The sequence below is a fragment of the Triticum aestivum genome, chromosome 4B (genome assembly GCF_018294505.1).
Source record: "Triticum aestivum cultivar Chinese Spring chromosome 4B, IWGSC CS RefSeq v2.1, whole genome shotgun sequence".
NCBI classification, from domain to species: Eukaryota; Viridiplantae; Streptophyta; class Magnoliopsida; order Poales; family Poaceae; genus Triticum; species Triticum aestivum.
The window spans coordinates 495,644,844-495,661,307 of record NC_057804.1 but is presented as its reverse complement, the minus strand read 5'-3'; the positions used below and the strand labels follow the sequence as shown (position 1 = coordinate 495,661,307).

General features: G+C 46.9%; 2 protein-coding genes and 1 non-coding gene across 3 annotated transcripts; 1 reads left to right on the top strand and 2 right to left on the bottom strand.

Annotated features, from left to right (window-relative positions):
• Window positions 1-245: 245 nt before the first annotated feature.
• On the bottom strand, window positions 246-1,131 carry LOC123095051 (uncharacterized). Its single transcript, XM_044516882.1, has 3 exons — window positions 966-1,131; window positions 716-892; window positions 246-638 (listed from the first exon to the last, which is right to left on the bottom strand). The coding sequence occupies exons 1-3, from the start codon at window positions 1,020-1,022 to the stop codon at window positions 537-539; spliced, it is 336 nt and encodes a 111-aa protein (XP_044372817.1). The 5' UTR covers window positions 1,023-1,131; the 3' UTR covers window positions 246-536.
• A 1,780-nt stretch (window positions 1,132-2,911) lies between these two features.
• Window positions 2,912-2,982, top strand: TRNAG-CCC (transfer RNA glycine (anticodon CCC)). Its single transcript has one exon. It is a non-coding gene; the product is annotated as a tRNA-Gly (tRNA).
• Window positions 2,983-4,585: 1,603 nt separating this feature from the next.
• LOC123095050 (mitogen-activated protein kinase kinase 9-like) lies at window positions 4,586-5,853 on the bottom strand. Its single transcript, XM_044516880.1, has one exon. The coding sequence runs from the start codon at window positions 5,774-5,776 to the stop codon at window positions 4,781-4,783; it is 996 nt and encodes a 331-aa protein (XP_044372815.1). The 5' UTR covers window positions 5,777-5,853; the 3' UTR covers window positions 4,586-4,780.
• Between the last annotated feature and the right edge of the window lie 10,611 nt (window positions 5,854-16,464).

Genomic DNA, 16,464 nt, shown 5'->3' with positions numbered 1-16,464 from the left:
TAGCTGCTATGTTAAGTGTGTTGTTTTTGTTGTTTAAGAACTATTTGTGAACTTGTTAGCTGTTATCTTAAGTGTGATGCTATCTTGAATGTGCAATGCTATTATGAACTTATGCTATTTGTGAGATGCTATCTTGTGAGCTCCTACTTTTAAAATTTTTGTGAGCTGCTACTTTTGACACAACAGATCATTTGGTCAGCTGCTAGTTTCATTTGAGCTGCTACTTTCAAAATACCAAGCAAGATTCTTCAATCATTTCCAAATAGAAATATCACATCATTCCCAAAATCACAACATTGTTCTGGGATAATACATTCCCAAACTAAGATCCATCAAAGCATACACTACAAACAGAAATCCATTTAGTATGGATTATTAGACCACCCAGAAACAAATGTGGCCAACATGCTAATACCAAGAACTATGATAAATCCCCAGGCTTGCATAACCTCGTTCCTCTTCTTCATCTTCAACTTCAGTTTCTTGTTCTTCTCGGTTAGATACATCACCCTCCTCTCTAAATAATGAGCTTTTAGTCAGCTCTTCTCCAATCCTGCATGAAGCTCCTCAAATGCACGACCAACACGTTCGGTCGATGGCGGGTCAATCCAGACAACCCAGTCACATTCATCAGGAAGCTGCAAAATCAAGGATCGAATTAGAAAGAGGAGAAAGAGCAGAATCAAGTCAAGCATTCAAAAGCAAAAACACTTACATCAAGAGGGCAGCCGAGAAACCTTCTGCCGGAACTTGCTCCTCCCCACGCGACGCGACGAGCAGGAATTAGCCCGTGCCCAGGGCAGCGTCGCGACGACCGAACCTCAAGGCCACAGAATGTCAGATCGGGGATGTAGAACTCCGATTGAAACTGAACTATCCTGATGCCATCAACCTATCAGCAAAGGGCAACCCAAATTGATGAACCCTAATTCCGCAATATCGCCCAAATCGACCCTGAAACTTACATTGGCGGCCACCGACGAGGTCGTAGAAGACATGCCCGCCGTGCCTGACGTACCCATCGCTCACCACGTCGTGCCCGACCTGCCCCTCTCTCTTTGACAGCAGCGGAAACACCCGATCCAGTTCTTGCTCAAAAATGCCCCTGTCGTCGCGAGGTAGAAGAAAGAGGGGAGAGAGAGTGAACCAGTTAGTTGGAAGGAAGGAGGGGCAGAAATGTCAAAGAAACGGCACGTTAACGGTCAAACAACCTTGACTGGACGGAAACGGCTCGAAGGGGCATTTTTATAAGAGCACATGACGGCAGAGGGGCATTTTTGAGCAGGCTTTGGAATTAGGGGTATATTTGATTAGGTGGTTCGAGTTAGTGACAGAAATGCAAATGGCCCTTGTTTATTTCATCCTTGTTGTATTAGGTTTTCATTGTCCATATGCTTGCAGGTACCTCCATAAGGCAAACAACGACTACCGGGAATGGGGAGGTAGAAGGTGTGTGTTTTAATCTGTTTTTAATAGTTCAAGGTGCATTTTATGTTCTTTTTCTATCAGACTTTACATGGCTAACTCTGTAATGCAGCGCATTTTCTCTTGCTTCGACCAACAGAAGTTTGCAAGGAAATAATGTTGTTAAAAATTATTGCACCATGAATTTTGTTGTTTTAGTGTTTCATAGTTTCACATTAATTTTGTGACCCTGAATTTCTATTTATGCACAATTATCACCATATATTCTCAGACTGGTGGTATAGACAGTTTCTTCTCAAACCTTGATACTCTACAATTTCTCGCAGGATTTGAGTTACATTTTCCCGGTGATCAGGTCATGCCTGCTACCTTGCTGCCCGCTATTGACTCACAAAACTGATAGATCATTTCATTACATCTAATAAGGTCTAACATCTGATGTCATATGTATGCAGATATCAACTCATTCTCGTTGCCTTTGATAGCTTTCATTTCTCTATTGATTTGCCCACTGTGTGTTCTTTTCATTTGGAATCATATATTCTACTTCAAACTTTGTTACTGGAGCAGGATAAAATGGCCCAGAAAGAACACGAGAGACAAGGTCAGATTGCTCTTACCCTCTCGATTTACTATCTTCATTTGCACCCTTCGTAATGTTCGTTTTTTTACTGATATGCCCAGTGTGTGTTATTTTCATAGACTATACTTTATTTTTTACACCATAATATATCCGGAAATAAAAGAGAGTAAGGGGAGGTTGTTCTCACATGTCGGTTATGTTCATAATTAAAAACCTATAACTATCTTTTGCTGTACAGGTCATTTATCTAATATTTTTGGAGAGCAAACTTTCCCATATTGCATTGATACATGCATACATCTCAATGTTTTCTTTCCCATACAAACTTGGCATGTCATCGCAATTAAAACTGCAAGGGTCGTTGACACTTCCGTCTCCTCACTTCACCTCATTTATAATGTGTTTTATCTACTCTTTGGCTTATTTTATCCATTTTTTTATGAATGTAACCATCATATATAATCACACATTTTCTCATGTTTAAAAAGTTAACTATGCGGATTGGTACTCTGTTTGATCTCCCGTTGACTTCTTCCTGGCCATAACAAAAGAATATTGAGAAAGATATTTCATGCTGCAGCTATTACAATATGCATGTTAAACTTTAGCTCTCTCTTTTTTCGGGAAAACTTTCCTTTGTTTCTCAACTCAGAATGCCTAAAAAAGCTTTCGACGTCGCAACAACGTGCGGGGTATCTTCTAATCGTGTTGGATGTAAACAACGAGCATAGTTAACATCAGAACCATTTGCTCCCGGACATGAATCATCTATAGAGCTTGTCGTCATGCCAAAAATACATTTTATTATCTTATGTAAGCACGTGGCATGATGAGCGGCGGTTACTCTTTCATGTCTTCTTGAACTCGGATAAGTACTGTTTCAGGAGTATAGCCACCATGAAAGCGCATCTGGTGTAGTGGTATCATAGTACCCTCCCACGGTACTGACCAGGGTTCGATTCCCTGGATGTGCATTTTATTATTATTATTTTCTGTTTTTGGTCTATCTAAGAACTATTATTTTCTGTTTTTGGTCTATCTAAGAATTATTATTTTCTGTTTTTGGTCTATCTAAGAATTATCATTTTCTGTTTTTGGTCTATCTAAGAATTTCCACTAAATGCTCATGCAGCACCGCCTGACATCGCCAAACTCGCGAGCTTCCAGCTTCCAGCTTCCTGGCAACGCAGCACCGCTTGTTCCATGGCTCTGGATCGGCGCAGCGGGCAACACGCAAAATCCTCCGATCCCAGCTGGCGCACCGCAGCGCACGCAGTTTTTCTTCTTGCGAACCATCTCCGATGATTCCGTCCATCCAAACGAGATGGCCATCGTCGCAAATAAAAATCCTTGCTGCTTGCCGATGCGACCGGTCTGCCCGTCTGTACTGCTCCCCGCACGTATCCATCCACGTTGACAAAACGGCGACCGGCAGGGGGGCGGTGCCGTCTGGTTCAGAGGAGAGGAGAGATTCTGCAGCGGGGATACGTGCCCAGGCCAGGACCCCCTTCCTCTCGTCCGTGGTCGCGTCCAGATCGAGAACGACAGCGATGAGCCGCACCGTGAGGCCGTGAGCGGTGGAAGCTTGGAAGGTGGATGGATACAGGCAGGCCTGCCGGTTCCACATCGTCTGGGATAAGCGCGGCCGTGCTTGGAATTGGAATCTATCTGGTCGTGCGCGTGTGCTGCTAGTACTATACTTGGTACTTGCAGAAAATCAAGGATGCAGCATATGCCCAAGTACTTGAGCGGAGCGGCAACGAACGCGCCGTTTGCACATTTTGAATGTGCTGGCGATCGGGTGAGGCGGTGGCATCCATTGCATTCCCCATTGCACGCGCTGCCTAACGGAAATGCAAGTACTCCGTGCAGGACAAACAGTGTGCTGTCGATCTAATTGAAAACCCTATCGATCGATCGTTAAGACTACGTTATCAGCGCAACCAATACTTTTAGCAGACAACTGCTGGGTTTTGTACACCTTTTTCGCTCTGTCCCGTGTTGTTTAATTTGCGCCACTGATTGATAACTAATCTGTGATCGGCTAGCGCACTGATTTCGAGCCATCTCAACAGTTCCCTATATCATATACTGTACAATAGTACCACAAGAATTGGCATATTCGCGAGACTTGGAGCACCACAAGAATCCAGAAACCCCAGCATTGGCCTTTGTTTAAGCCATCTCCACCGGTACCCTCGTACGTATGCTCAGCCCATGTCATCAGTGATCATCGTTCATCAAGATTAGAAAATTGTTAAATGGCCTTTCTGCCACCTAGGCACCGTCATTGAAAATGGCAAATCATGTACCCGTAGAAAAGAAGACGTGGCACCGCACCGTCTATAGCCTATAGGATGTGTTTGCGATTATTGTACTACTACTCAACTGCGGGACAAGAAGCAGGAGGAACTTTGTCGCCTGTAGCAGTTCTTAAATTTCATCTCCCCTAGAAAAAGAGCTATGTCGCCTGTATGTCGATTTCCTCTTGTGCAATGCATGTTTCTTGTGTCTGCTGTTCGCTCTGCTGTTCCCGATAGGAACTGAGCCTTTTACGGGTTATGCTTATGCTTCTGATTCTGATGAAGAAGGTATCAATTCTCAAAACTGTCGCTTGCAATTCACGTGAAAAAACGAAGGAATCCTTGGATACGGCAAAAAGGTGAAAAGGGAAACGCCACATGGGACAGGTTTATTCCTCCCCGTGGCGAAGATTATGTACACATCAGCTTTGATGGACTCCTAACTCTCCTCCTACTAATTAACCGGCGGCTACTGGTCGCCCAGCTCCGCCGCCTCCGCCACCAGCGCGGCGAGGCAGCGCTGCGCCTCCTCCGCGTCGCGCTCCGCGATGAAGGGGTGCCCGAGCAGCTCCGCCACGGACGCGCGCCGCCCGGCCTTCTTCTCCAGGCACCGGGCCACGAAGTCCCGGAACTCGTCCGACGCCGCGGCGGGGGCCTCGGGCGCCTCGCCGAAGCAGATGGCGCACATGAGCGCGGCCCAGTCCGGGCGCTGCCCCGCGGGGAGGAGCGGGAAGTGGCCCAGGTACAACTCCAGGATCGCCATACCGAGGCTCCACACGTCCGCCGCGTACGGGTCGTAGTCGCCGGAGTAGGTCTCCGGGTCGAACCGCTCCGGGGACATGTAGGCGGCCGTGCCGACGTAGGACGCGCAGGGGTCCAGCCGCCGCCGCAGGACCTTGCCGGCGCCGAAGTCGGCGATCTTCACCTCGCCGCCCGCGCCGACCAGCAGGTTCGCGGGCTTGAGGTCGCGGTGCACGACGCGGAGCGCGTGCAGGGCCGCGAGCCCCAGCAGCGCCTGCCGCGCCACGGCGGCGATGGGGCGCTCCCCCATGGGCCGGCCCAGCGCGCGGAGGAGGCCCGCGAGGGAGCCCCCCGACACGAGCTCGAGCGCCAGCGCCGCCGGCTGCTCCGCCGCGGGCGACGGGATGACGGCGTGGAGGCGCACGACGTGCGGCGCGCCCGAGGCGAGCATGAGTATCTCGGCCTCGCGGGCCGCGGAGGGATCCCCGTCCCCCGCGGCGAAGAGCTTGAGCGCGACCTGCTGCGCGGTGCGGCGGTGGCGCGCCTTGAAGACGGTGCCGCCGTTGCCCTGGCCGAGCTGGGAGATCCTCTCGTAGTCGGAGAGGCGGGCGAGGCCCTCGCACGGCGCGACGGCGGGGGGCGGCGGCGGCGGGGCGCGCAGGGCGAAGTGGTCGAGCGGGAGGGTGAGGTGGGGTAGCTGGCGGCGCTGCCGGACGAGAGCCATGAGATGGGATGGGTGGCGTTGGGGGGGGAGGCGAGGTGGGTGGGTGAGGTGAGCTCCGGAGGGAGGCAACTGACTAGTGAAAGGGGCGGAGTGCTCGCTGCTGGTATATATGGAGTGTGGGACGCAAGGGACGGCGACGGGTGGCAGGTGAGCGGAAGCGAGCGGAATTCGCGTAGAGGCACCGGAGGAAGAGTGATTTCAGGCTGGATCTCAATTGTCTCCCGTGCGTCCGCTGTGCTGTTGTTGCCCTTCGTCTGCGGCTTCTCATCTTGCACGAATGGTGCATGGCATGTTGGCGTCCGCGATTCGGCGCCCCTTGTGCTTGGCTTGGATATTTTTAGTGTCAAATGTGCCATCATTAGTTAGCTTTCTACTAGATGGGGCTGCATACATTTCTCTGAAAACAAAAATATAAGCACGTACTGTATGTACATACTTTTTTTTGCGAATAAGCATGTAAGTACATACGAAGTGAAGTGAGAGCATCTACATCGGGCCGGCGCAAACCGGCCCTCCTAAAAGAACTGCCGGGGCACAAAATCCTGACTCACTCAGACGCCTCATGCCGACCTATACGTATGGGCTTTTTTTCGAGGAACCGGCAGGAGCACTGCCTTTTTATTTCAGACGAAAAAAGGTTTATGTTCAAATATGACGGGTTTTTCGGAGGAACCCGACAAAAGCCCTCCACAAATCAAAAGTGCCTTACAAATCAACCAATACCAGTCGCCACTTGGACCCTGCCGAAAGCCATGGCCCTCTGTCTTATGTCGTCGAGTGCGAGAGCCGCCACCTCCAAATGGGTTAGACGGGTTCCGTTGAAAATACTAAGGTTGCGCTCCTTCTAGAATTCCAGATGGTGTAGAGGAAGCGGCCACTGCGACGGTGTCTGTCCTCCTTGGATAGAGGAGTAATGAGCATATCCAACCAGTCCGGGATCCCCATGCAAGGTGGGAGCGACATCGCGTCCATCAGCGCCTCCCGAGCCCACGCATGGACATGCGACCATATCACGACCACAAACGGGCAGTCCTTGCAAAGGCGAGTTGCCGTTTTTGGTGCCCTCAGGCACAGAGGGCAACGAGGGTCATGCGGCCAACCGCGAATGTCTAGCATGTCCGCCGTGAGGATCTTCCTGTTGGGGAACGTAGTAATTTCAAAAAATTTCCTACGTACATGCAAGATCATGGTGATGGCATAGCAACGAGAGGGGAGAGTGTCCGTCCACGTACCCTCGTAGACCGTAAGCGGAAGCGTTATGACAACGTGGTTGATGTAGTCGTACGTCTTCACGATCCGACCGATCCAAGCACCGAACGTACGGCACCTCCGAGTTCAGCACACGTTCAGCTCGATGACGATCCCCGGGCTCCGATCCAGCAAGCTTCGGGGATGAGTTCCGTCAGCACGACGGCGTGGTGACGATGATGATGCTCTACCGGCGCAGGGCTTCGCCTAAACTCCGCGACGATATGACCGAGGTGGAATATGGTGGAGGGGGGCACCGCACACGGCTAAGGAACGATCCGTAGATCAACTTGTGTGTTATGGGGTGCCCCCCTGCCCCCGTATATAAAGGAGGGAGGGAGAGGTGCGGCCGGCCCCTTGGGGTGCGCCTGGAGGAGTCCTACTCCCACCGGGAGTAGGACTCCCCCCTCTTGCCTTGGTGGAGAAGGAAAGGGGGGAGGGGAAAGAGGAGAGGGGGGCGCCGCCCCCCCTTCCTTGTCCTATTCGGACTAGGGGGGAGGGGGCACGCGGCCTGCCCTCCTCTTCTCCCTCATGGCCCACTAAGGCCCATTAACCCCCGGGAGGGTTCCGGTAACCCCCCGGTGTTCCGGTAAAATCCCGATTTCACCCGGAACCTTTCCGATGTCCAAACATAGGCAATATATCAATCTTTATGTCTCGACCATTTCGAGACTCCTCGTCATGTCCGTGATCACATCCGGGACTCCGAACAAACTTCGGTACATCAAAACTTATAAACTCATAATAAAACTGTCATCGTAACGTTAAGCGTGCGGACCCTACGGGTTCGAGAACTATGTAGACATGACCTAGAACCATTCTCGGTCAATAACCAATAGCGGGACCTGGATGCCCATATTGGTTCCTACATATTCTACGAAGATCTTTATCGGTCAAACCGCATAACAACATACGTTGTTCCCTTTGTCATCGGTATGTTACTTGCCCGAGATTTGATCATCGGTATCCAATACCTAGTTCAATCTCGTTACCGGCAAGTCTCTTTACTCGTTCCGTAATGCATCATCCCGTAACCAACTCATTTGGTCACATTGCTTGCAAGGCTTATAATGATGTGCATTACCGAGAGGGCCCAGAGATACCTCTCCGACAATCGGAGTGACAAAACCTAATCTCGAAATACGCCAACTCAACATGTACCTTCGGAGACACCTGTAGTACTCCTTTATAATCACCCAGTTACGTTGTGACGTTTGGTAGTACCCAAAGTGTTCCTCCGGTAAACGGGAGTTGCATATTTCTCATAGTTACAGGAACATGTATAAGTCATGAAGAAAGCAATAGCAGTATACTAAACGATCAAGTGCTAGGCTAACGGAATGGGTCATGTCAATCACATCATTCTTCTAATGATGTGATCCCATTAATCAAATGACAACACATGTCTATGGTTAGGAAACATAACCATCTTTGATTAATGAGCTAGTCAAGTAGAGGCATACTAGTGACTATATGTTTGTCTATGTATTCACACATGTATCATGTTTCCGGTTAATACAATTCTAGCATGAATAATAAACATTTATCATGATATGAGGAAATAAATAATAACTTTATTATTGCCTCTAGGGCATATTTCCTTCAGTCTCCCACTTGCACTAGAGTCAATAATCTAGATTACATAGTAATGATTCTAACACCCATGGAGTCTTGGTGTTGATCATGTTTTGCTCGTGAGAGAGGCTTAGTCAACGGGTCTGCAACATTCAGATCCGTATGTATTTTGCAAATCTCTATGTCTCCCACTTGGACTTGGTCCCGAATGGAATTGAAGCGTCTCTTGATGTGCTTGGTCCTCTTGTGAAATCTGGATTCCTTTGCCAAAGCAATTGCACCAGTATTGTCACAGAAGATCTTCATTGGTCCCGATGCACTAGGTATGACACCTAGATCGGTAATGAACTCCTTCATCCAGACTCCTTCATTTGCTGCTTCAGAAGCAGCTATGTACTCCGCTTCACATGTAGATCCTGCCACGACGCTTTGTTTAGAACTGCACCAACTTACAGCTCCACCATTTAATAAAAACACGTATCCGGTTTGCGATTTAGAATCGTCCGATCAGTGTCAAAGCTTGCATCAACGTAACCATTTACGACTAGCTCTTTGTCACCTCCATATACGAGAAACATATCCTTAGTCCTTTTCAGGTATTTCAGGATGTTCTTGACCGCTGTCCAGTGATCCACTCCTGGATTACTTTGGTACCTTCCTGCCAAGCTTATTGCTAAGCATACGTCAGGTCTGGTACACAGCATTGCATACATGATAGAGCCTATGGCTGAAGCATAGGGAACATCTTTCATTTTCTCTCTATCTTCTGCTGTGGTCGGGCATTGAGTTTGACTCAACTTCACACCTTGTAGCACAGGCAAGAAACCTTTCTTTGCCTGATCCATTTTGAACTTTTTCAAAATTTTGTCAAGGTATGTGCTTTGTGAAAGTCCTATTAAGCGTCTTGATCTATCTCTATAGATCTTGATGCCCAATATGTAAGCAGCTTCACCGAGGTCTTTCATTGAAAAACTTTTATTCAAGTATCCCTTTATGCTATCCAGAAATTCTATATCATTTCCAATTAATAATATGTCATCTACATATAAAATCAGAAATGCTACAGAGCTCCCACTCACTTTCTTGTAAATACAGGCTTCTCCAAAAGTCTGTATAAAACCATATGCTTTGATCACACTATCAAAACATTTATTCCAACTCCGAGATGCTTGCACCAGTCCATAAATGGATCGCTGGAGCTTGCACACTTTGTTAGCACCTTTTGGATCAACAAAACCTTCTGGTTGCATCATATACAACTCTTCTTCCAGAAATCCATTCAAGAATGCAGTTTTGACATCCATTTGCCAAATTTCATAATCATGAAATGCAGCAATAGCTAACATGATTCGGACAGACTTAAGCATCGCTACGGGTGAGAAAGTCTCATCGTAGTCAACCCCTTGAACTTGTCAAAACCTTTCGCAACAAGTCGAGCTTTATAGACAGTTATATTACCATCAGCGTCAGTCTTCTTCTTAAAAATCCATTTATTCTCAATGGCTTGCCGATCATCGGGCAAGTCAACCAAAGTCCATACTTTGTTTTCGTACATGGATCCCATCTCAGATTTCATGGCCTCTAGCCATTTTGCGGAATCTGGGCTCATCATCGCTTCCTCATAGTTCGTAGGTTCATCATGGTCAAGTAACATGACTTCCAGAATAGGATTACCGTACCACTCTGGTGCGGATCTTACTCTGGTAGACCTACGAGGTTCAGTAGAAACTTGATCTGAAGTTTCATGATCAATATCATTAGCTTCCTCACTAGTTGGTGTAGTTGCCACAGGAACCGGTTCTTGTGATGAACTACTTTCCAACAAGGGAGTAGATATAGTTATCTCATCAAGTTCTACTTTCCTCCCACTCACTTCTTTCGAGAGAAACTCCTTCTCTAGAAAGGATCCGATTTTAGCAACGAAAATCTTGCCCTCAGATCTGTGATAGAAGGTGTACCCAATAGTCTCTTTTGGGTATCCTATGAAGACACATTTCTCCGATTTGGGTTCGAGCTTATCTGGTTGAAGTTTCTTCACATAAGCATCGCAGCCCCAAACTTTAAGAAACGACAACTTTGGTTTCTTGCCAAACCACAGTTCATAAGGTGTTGTCTCAACGGATTTTGATGGTGCCCTATTTAACGTGAATGCGGCCGTCTCTAAAGCATAACCCCAAAACGATAGCGGTAAATCAGTAAGAGACATCATAGATCGCACCATATCTAGTAAAGTACGATTACGATGTTCGGACACACCATTTCGTTGTGGTGTTCCGGGTGGCGTGAGTTGCGAAACTATTCCGCATTGTTTCAAGTGTAGACCAAACTCGTAACTCAAATATTCTCCTCCACGATCAGATCATAGAAACTTTATTTTCTTGTTACGATGATTTTCCACTTCACTCTGAAATTCTTTGAACTTTTCAAATGTTTCAGACTTGTGTTTCATTAAGTAGATATACCCATATCTGCTCAAATCATCTGTGAAGGTGAGAAAATAACGATACCCGCCGCGAGCCTCAACATTCATTGGACCACAAACATCAGTATGTATGATCTCCAACAAATCAGTTGCTCGCTCCATAGTTCCGGAGAACGGCGTTTTAGTCATCTTGCCCATGAGGCACGGTTCGCAAGTACCAAGTGATTCATAATCAAGTGATTCCAAAAGCCCATCAGTATGGAGTTTCTTCACGCGCTTTACACCGATATGACCTAAACGGTAGTGCCACAAATAAGTTGCACTATCGTTATCAACTCTGCATCTTTTGGTTTCAACACTATGAATATGTGTATTACTACTATCGAGATTCAATAAAAATAGACCACTCTTCAAGGGTGCATGACCATAAAAGATATTACTCATATAAATAGAACAACCATTATTCTTTGATTTAAATGAATAACCGTCTCGCATCAAACAAGATCCAGATATAATGTTCATGCTCAACGCTGGCACGAAATAACAATTATTTAGGTCTAAAACTAATCCCAATGGTAGATGTAGAGGTAGCGTGCCGACCGCGATCACATCGACTTTGGAACCATTTCCCACCTGCATCGTCACCTCGTCCTTAGCCAATCTTCGCTTAATTCATAGTCCCTGTTTCGAGTTGCAAATATTAGCAACAGAACCAGTATCAAATACCCAGGTACTACTGCGAGCATTAGTAAGGTACACATCAATAACATGTATATCACATATACCTTTGTTCACTTTTCCATCCTTCTTATCCGCCAAATACTTGGGACAGTTCCGCTTCCAGTGTCCAGTCTGCTTGTAGTAGAAGCACTCAGTTTCAGGCTTAGGTCCAGACTTGTGTTTCTTCTCTTGAGCAGCAACTTGCTTGCTGTTCTTTTTGAAGTTCCCCTTCTTCTTCCCTTTGCCCTTTTTCTTGAAACTGGTGGTCTTGTTAACCATCAACACTTGATGCTCCTTCTTGATTTCTACCTCCGCGGCTTTTAGCATCGCGAAGAGCTCGGGAATAGTCTTGTTCATCCCTTGCATATTATAGTTCATCACGAAGCTCTTGTAGCTTGGTGGCAGTGATTGAAGAATTCTGTCAATGACACTATCATCAGGAAGATTAACTCCCAGTTGAATCAAGTGATTATTATACCCAGACATTTTGAGTATGTGTTCACTGACAGAACTATTCTCCTCCATCTTGCAGCTATAGAGCTTATTGGAGACTTCATATCTCTCAATCCGGGCATTTGCTTGAAATATTAACTTCAATTCCTGAAACATCTCATATGCTCCATGACGTTCAAAACGTTGTTCAAGACCCGGTTCTAAGCCGTAAAGCATGGCACACTGAACTATCAAGTAGTCATCAGCTTTGCTCTGCCAGACGTTCTTAACGTCGTCAGTTGCATCAGCAGCAGGCCTGGCACCCAGCGGTGCTTCCAGGACGTAACTTTTCTGTGCAGCAATGAGGATAATCCTCAGGTTACGGACCCAGTCCGTGTAATTGCTACCATCATCTTTCAACTTTGCTTTCTCAAGGAACGCATTAAAATTTAACGGAACAACAACACGAGCCATCTATCTACAAACAAACATAGACAAGCAAAATACTATCAGGTACTAAGTTCATGATAAATTTAAGTTCAATTAATCATATTACTAAAGAACTCCCACTTAGAGAGACATCTCTCTTGTCATCTAAGTGATCACGTGATCCAAATCAACTAAACCATGTCCGATCATCACGTGAGATGGAGTAGTTTCAATGGTGAACATCACTATGTTGATCATATCTACTATATGATTCACGTTCGACCTTTCGGTCTCCGTGTTCCGAGGCCATATCTGTATATGCTAGGCTCGTCAAGTATGACCTGAGTATTCCGCGTGTGCAACTATTTTGCACCCGTTGTATTTGAACGTAGAGCCTATCACACCCGATCATCACGTGGTGTCTCAGCACGAAGAACTTTCGCAACGGTGCATACTCAGGGAGAACACTTCTTGATTATTAAGTGAGAGATCATCTTAAAATGCTACCGTCAATCAAAGCAAGATAAGATGCATAAAGGATAAACATCACATGCAATCAATATAAGTGATATGATATGGTCATCATCATCTTGTGCTTGTGATCTCCATCTTCGAAGCACCGTCGTGATCACCATCGTCACCGGCGCGACACCTTGATCTCCATCGTAGCATCGTTGTCGTTACGCCATCTATTGCTTCTACGACTATCGCTATCGCTTAGTGATAAAGTAAAGCAATTACAGGGCGTTTGCATTTCATACAATAAAGCGACAACCATATGGCTCCTGCCAGTTGCCGATAACTTCGGTTACAAAACATGATCATCTCATACAATAAAATATAGCATCACGTCTTGACCATATCACATCACAACATGCCCTGCAAAAACAAGTTAGACGTCCTCTACTTTGTTGTTGCAATTTTTACGTGGCTGCTACGGGCTTAGCAAGAACCGTTCTTACCTACGCATCAAAACCACAACGATAGTTTGTCAAGTTGGTGCTGTTTTAACCTTCGCAAGGACCGGGTGTAGCCACACTCGGTTCAACTAAAGTGAGAGAGACAGACACCCGCCGGTCACCTTTAAGCAACGAGTGCTCGTAGCGGTGAAACCAGTCTCGCGTAAGCGTAATGTCGGTCCGGGCCGCTTCATCTCACAATGCCGCTGAACCAAAGTATGACATGCTGGTGAGCAGTATGACTTATATTGCCCACAACTCACTTGTGTTCTACTCGTGCATATAACATCAACGCATAAAACCTAGGCTCGGATGCCACTGTTGGGGAACGTAGTAATTTCAAAAAATTTCCTACGTACATGAAAGATCATGGTGTTGGCATAGCAACGAGAGGGGAGAGTGTCCGTCCACGTACCCTCGTAGACCGTAAGCGGAAGCGTTATGACAACGCGGTTGATGTAGTCGTACGTCTTCACGATCCGACCGATCCAAGCACCGAACGTACGACACCTCCGAGTTCAGCACACGTTCAGCTCGATGACGATCCCCGGGCTCCGATCCAGCAAAGCTTCGGGATAAGTTCCGTCAGCACGACGGCGTGGTGATGATGATGATGCTCTACCAGCGCAGGGCTTCGCCTAAACTCCGCGACGATATGACCGAGGTGGAATATGGTGGAGGGGGGCACCGCACACGGCTAAGAAACGATCCGTAGATCAACTTGTGTGTTATGGGGTGCCCCCCTGCCCCCGTATATAAAGGAGGGAGGGGGAGGTGTGGTCGGCCCCCTTGGGGTGCGCCTGGAGGAGTCCTACTCCCACCGGGAGTAGGACTCCCCCCTCTTGCCTTGGTGGAGAAGGAAAGGGGGGAGGGGAAAGAGGAGAGGGGGGCGCCGCCCCCCCTTCCTTGTCCTATTCGGACTAGGGGGGAGGGGGCGCGCGGCCTGCCCTGGCCGGCCCTCCTCTTCTCCCTCATGGCCCACTAAGGCCCATTAACCCCCGGGAGGGTTCCGGTAACCCCCCGGTGTTCCGGTAAAATCCCGATTTCACCCGGAACCTTTCCGATGTCCAAACATAGGCTTCCAATATATCAATCTTTATGTCTCGACCATTTCGAGACTCCTCGTCATGTCCGTGATCACATCCGGGACTCCGAACAAACTTCGGTACATCAAAACTTATAAACTCATAATAAAACTGTCATCGTAACGTTAAGCGTGCGGACCCTACGGGTTCAAGAACTATGTAGACATGACCTAGAACCATTCTAGGTCAATAACCAATAGTGGGACCTGGATGCCCATATTGGTTCCTACATATTCTACGAAGATCTTTATCGGTCAAACCGCATAACAACATACGTTGTTCCCTTTGTCATCGGTATGTTACTTGCCCGAGATTTGATCGTCGGTATCCAATACCTAGTTCAATCTCGTTACCGGCAAGTCTCTTTACTCGTTCCGTAATGCATCATCCCGTAACCAACTCATTTGGTCACATTTCTTGCAAGGCTTATAATGATGTGCATTACCGAGAGGGCCCAGAGATACTTCTCCGACAATCGGAGTGACAAAACCTAATCTCGAAATACGCCAACTCAACATGTACCTTCGGAGACACCTGTAGTACTCCTTTATAATCACCCAGTTACGTTGTGACGTTTGGTAGTACCCAAAGTGTTCCTCCGGTAAACAGGAGTTGCATGTTTCTCATAGTTACAGGAACATGTATAAGTCATGAAGAAAGCAATAGCAATATACTAAACGATCAAGTGCTAGGCTAACGGAATGGGTCATGTCAATCACATCATTCTTCTAATGATGTGATCCCATTAATCAAATGACAACACATGTCTATGGTTAGGAAACATAACCATCTTTGATTAATGAGCTAGTCAAGTAGAGGCATACTAGTGACTATATGTTTGTCTATGTATTCACACATGTATCATGTTTCCGGTTAATACAATTCTAGCATGAATAATAAACATTTATCATGATATGAGGAGATAAATAATAACTTTATTATTGCCTCTAGGGCATATTTCCTTCACTTCCCATGGAGCACTAGCCATGAGAAGGGCTTGCATTTTGGCTCCGCGTGTGCCTCCCAAATCTTGGACGGGGAGAACCTGGGGAAGGATCCAGAGAACTGGGCCGCGTAAGCTGAAGTAGCGAAGTAGATGCCATTAGGGGTCCATCGCCAAGAAATGGAGTCCTCCTGGTCAGCGGATAATGCAATCTGAGAGGTCACAGATGCAAGCGTAATGAACTTGTGTAGTTGGGCGGGCGATGCCAGACGGGCGATAGATCTGATCCAATTCTCATCTTGAAGCTCCTTCATCACCAATCTCTGCTTTCTGGTGGCAATTTTGTATAGCTCGGGGGCCAACAGCCTCAGGGGGGCTCTTCCCGTCCAATCGTCATGCCAAAACAAAGATTTTCGGCCATTACCCAGCACGATTGTGGTGTGATAACCCACAAGTATAGGGGATCGCAACAGTTTTCAAGGGTAGAGTATTCAACCCAAATTTATTGATTCGACACAAGGGGAGCCAAAGAATATTCTCAAGTATTAGCAGCTGAGTTGTCAATTCAACCACACCTGGAAACTTAGTATCTGCAGCAAAGTGTTTAGTAACAAAGTAATATGATAGTGGTGGTAACGGTAACAAAAGTAAAGACAGTAAAAGTAATGTTTTTGGTATTTTGTAGTGATTGTAACAGTAGCAACGAAAAAGTAAATAAGCGTAAACCAGTATACGGAAAACTCGTAGGCACCGGATTAGCGATGGATAATTATGCCGGATGTGGTTCATCATGTAGCAGTCATAACATAGGGTGACACAGAACTAGCTCCAATTCATCAATGTAATGTAGGAATGTATTCCGTATATAGTCATAC

Excerpts from the sequence above, each read along its gene's own strand:
- LOC123095051 (XM_044516882.1), bottom strand. The coding sequence starts at position 1,022 with ATGGGTACGTCAGGCACGGCGGGCATGTCTTCTACGACCTCGTCGGTG. Across the intron at positions 893-965 it reads CCTCGTCGGTGGCCGCCAAT|GTTGATGGCATCAGGATAGT; the intron begins GTAAGTTTCAGG and ends CTTTGCTGATAG. Across the intron at positions 639-715 it reads TTCTCGGCTGCCCTCTTGAT|CTTCCTGATGAATGTGACTG; the intron begins GTAAGTGTTTTT and ends TTGATTTTGCAG.
- LOC123095050 (XM_044516880.1), bottom strand. The coding sequence starts at position 5,776 with ATGGCTCTCGTCCGGCAGCGCCGCCAGCTACCCCACCTCACCCTCCCG.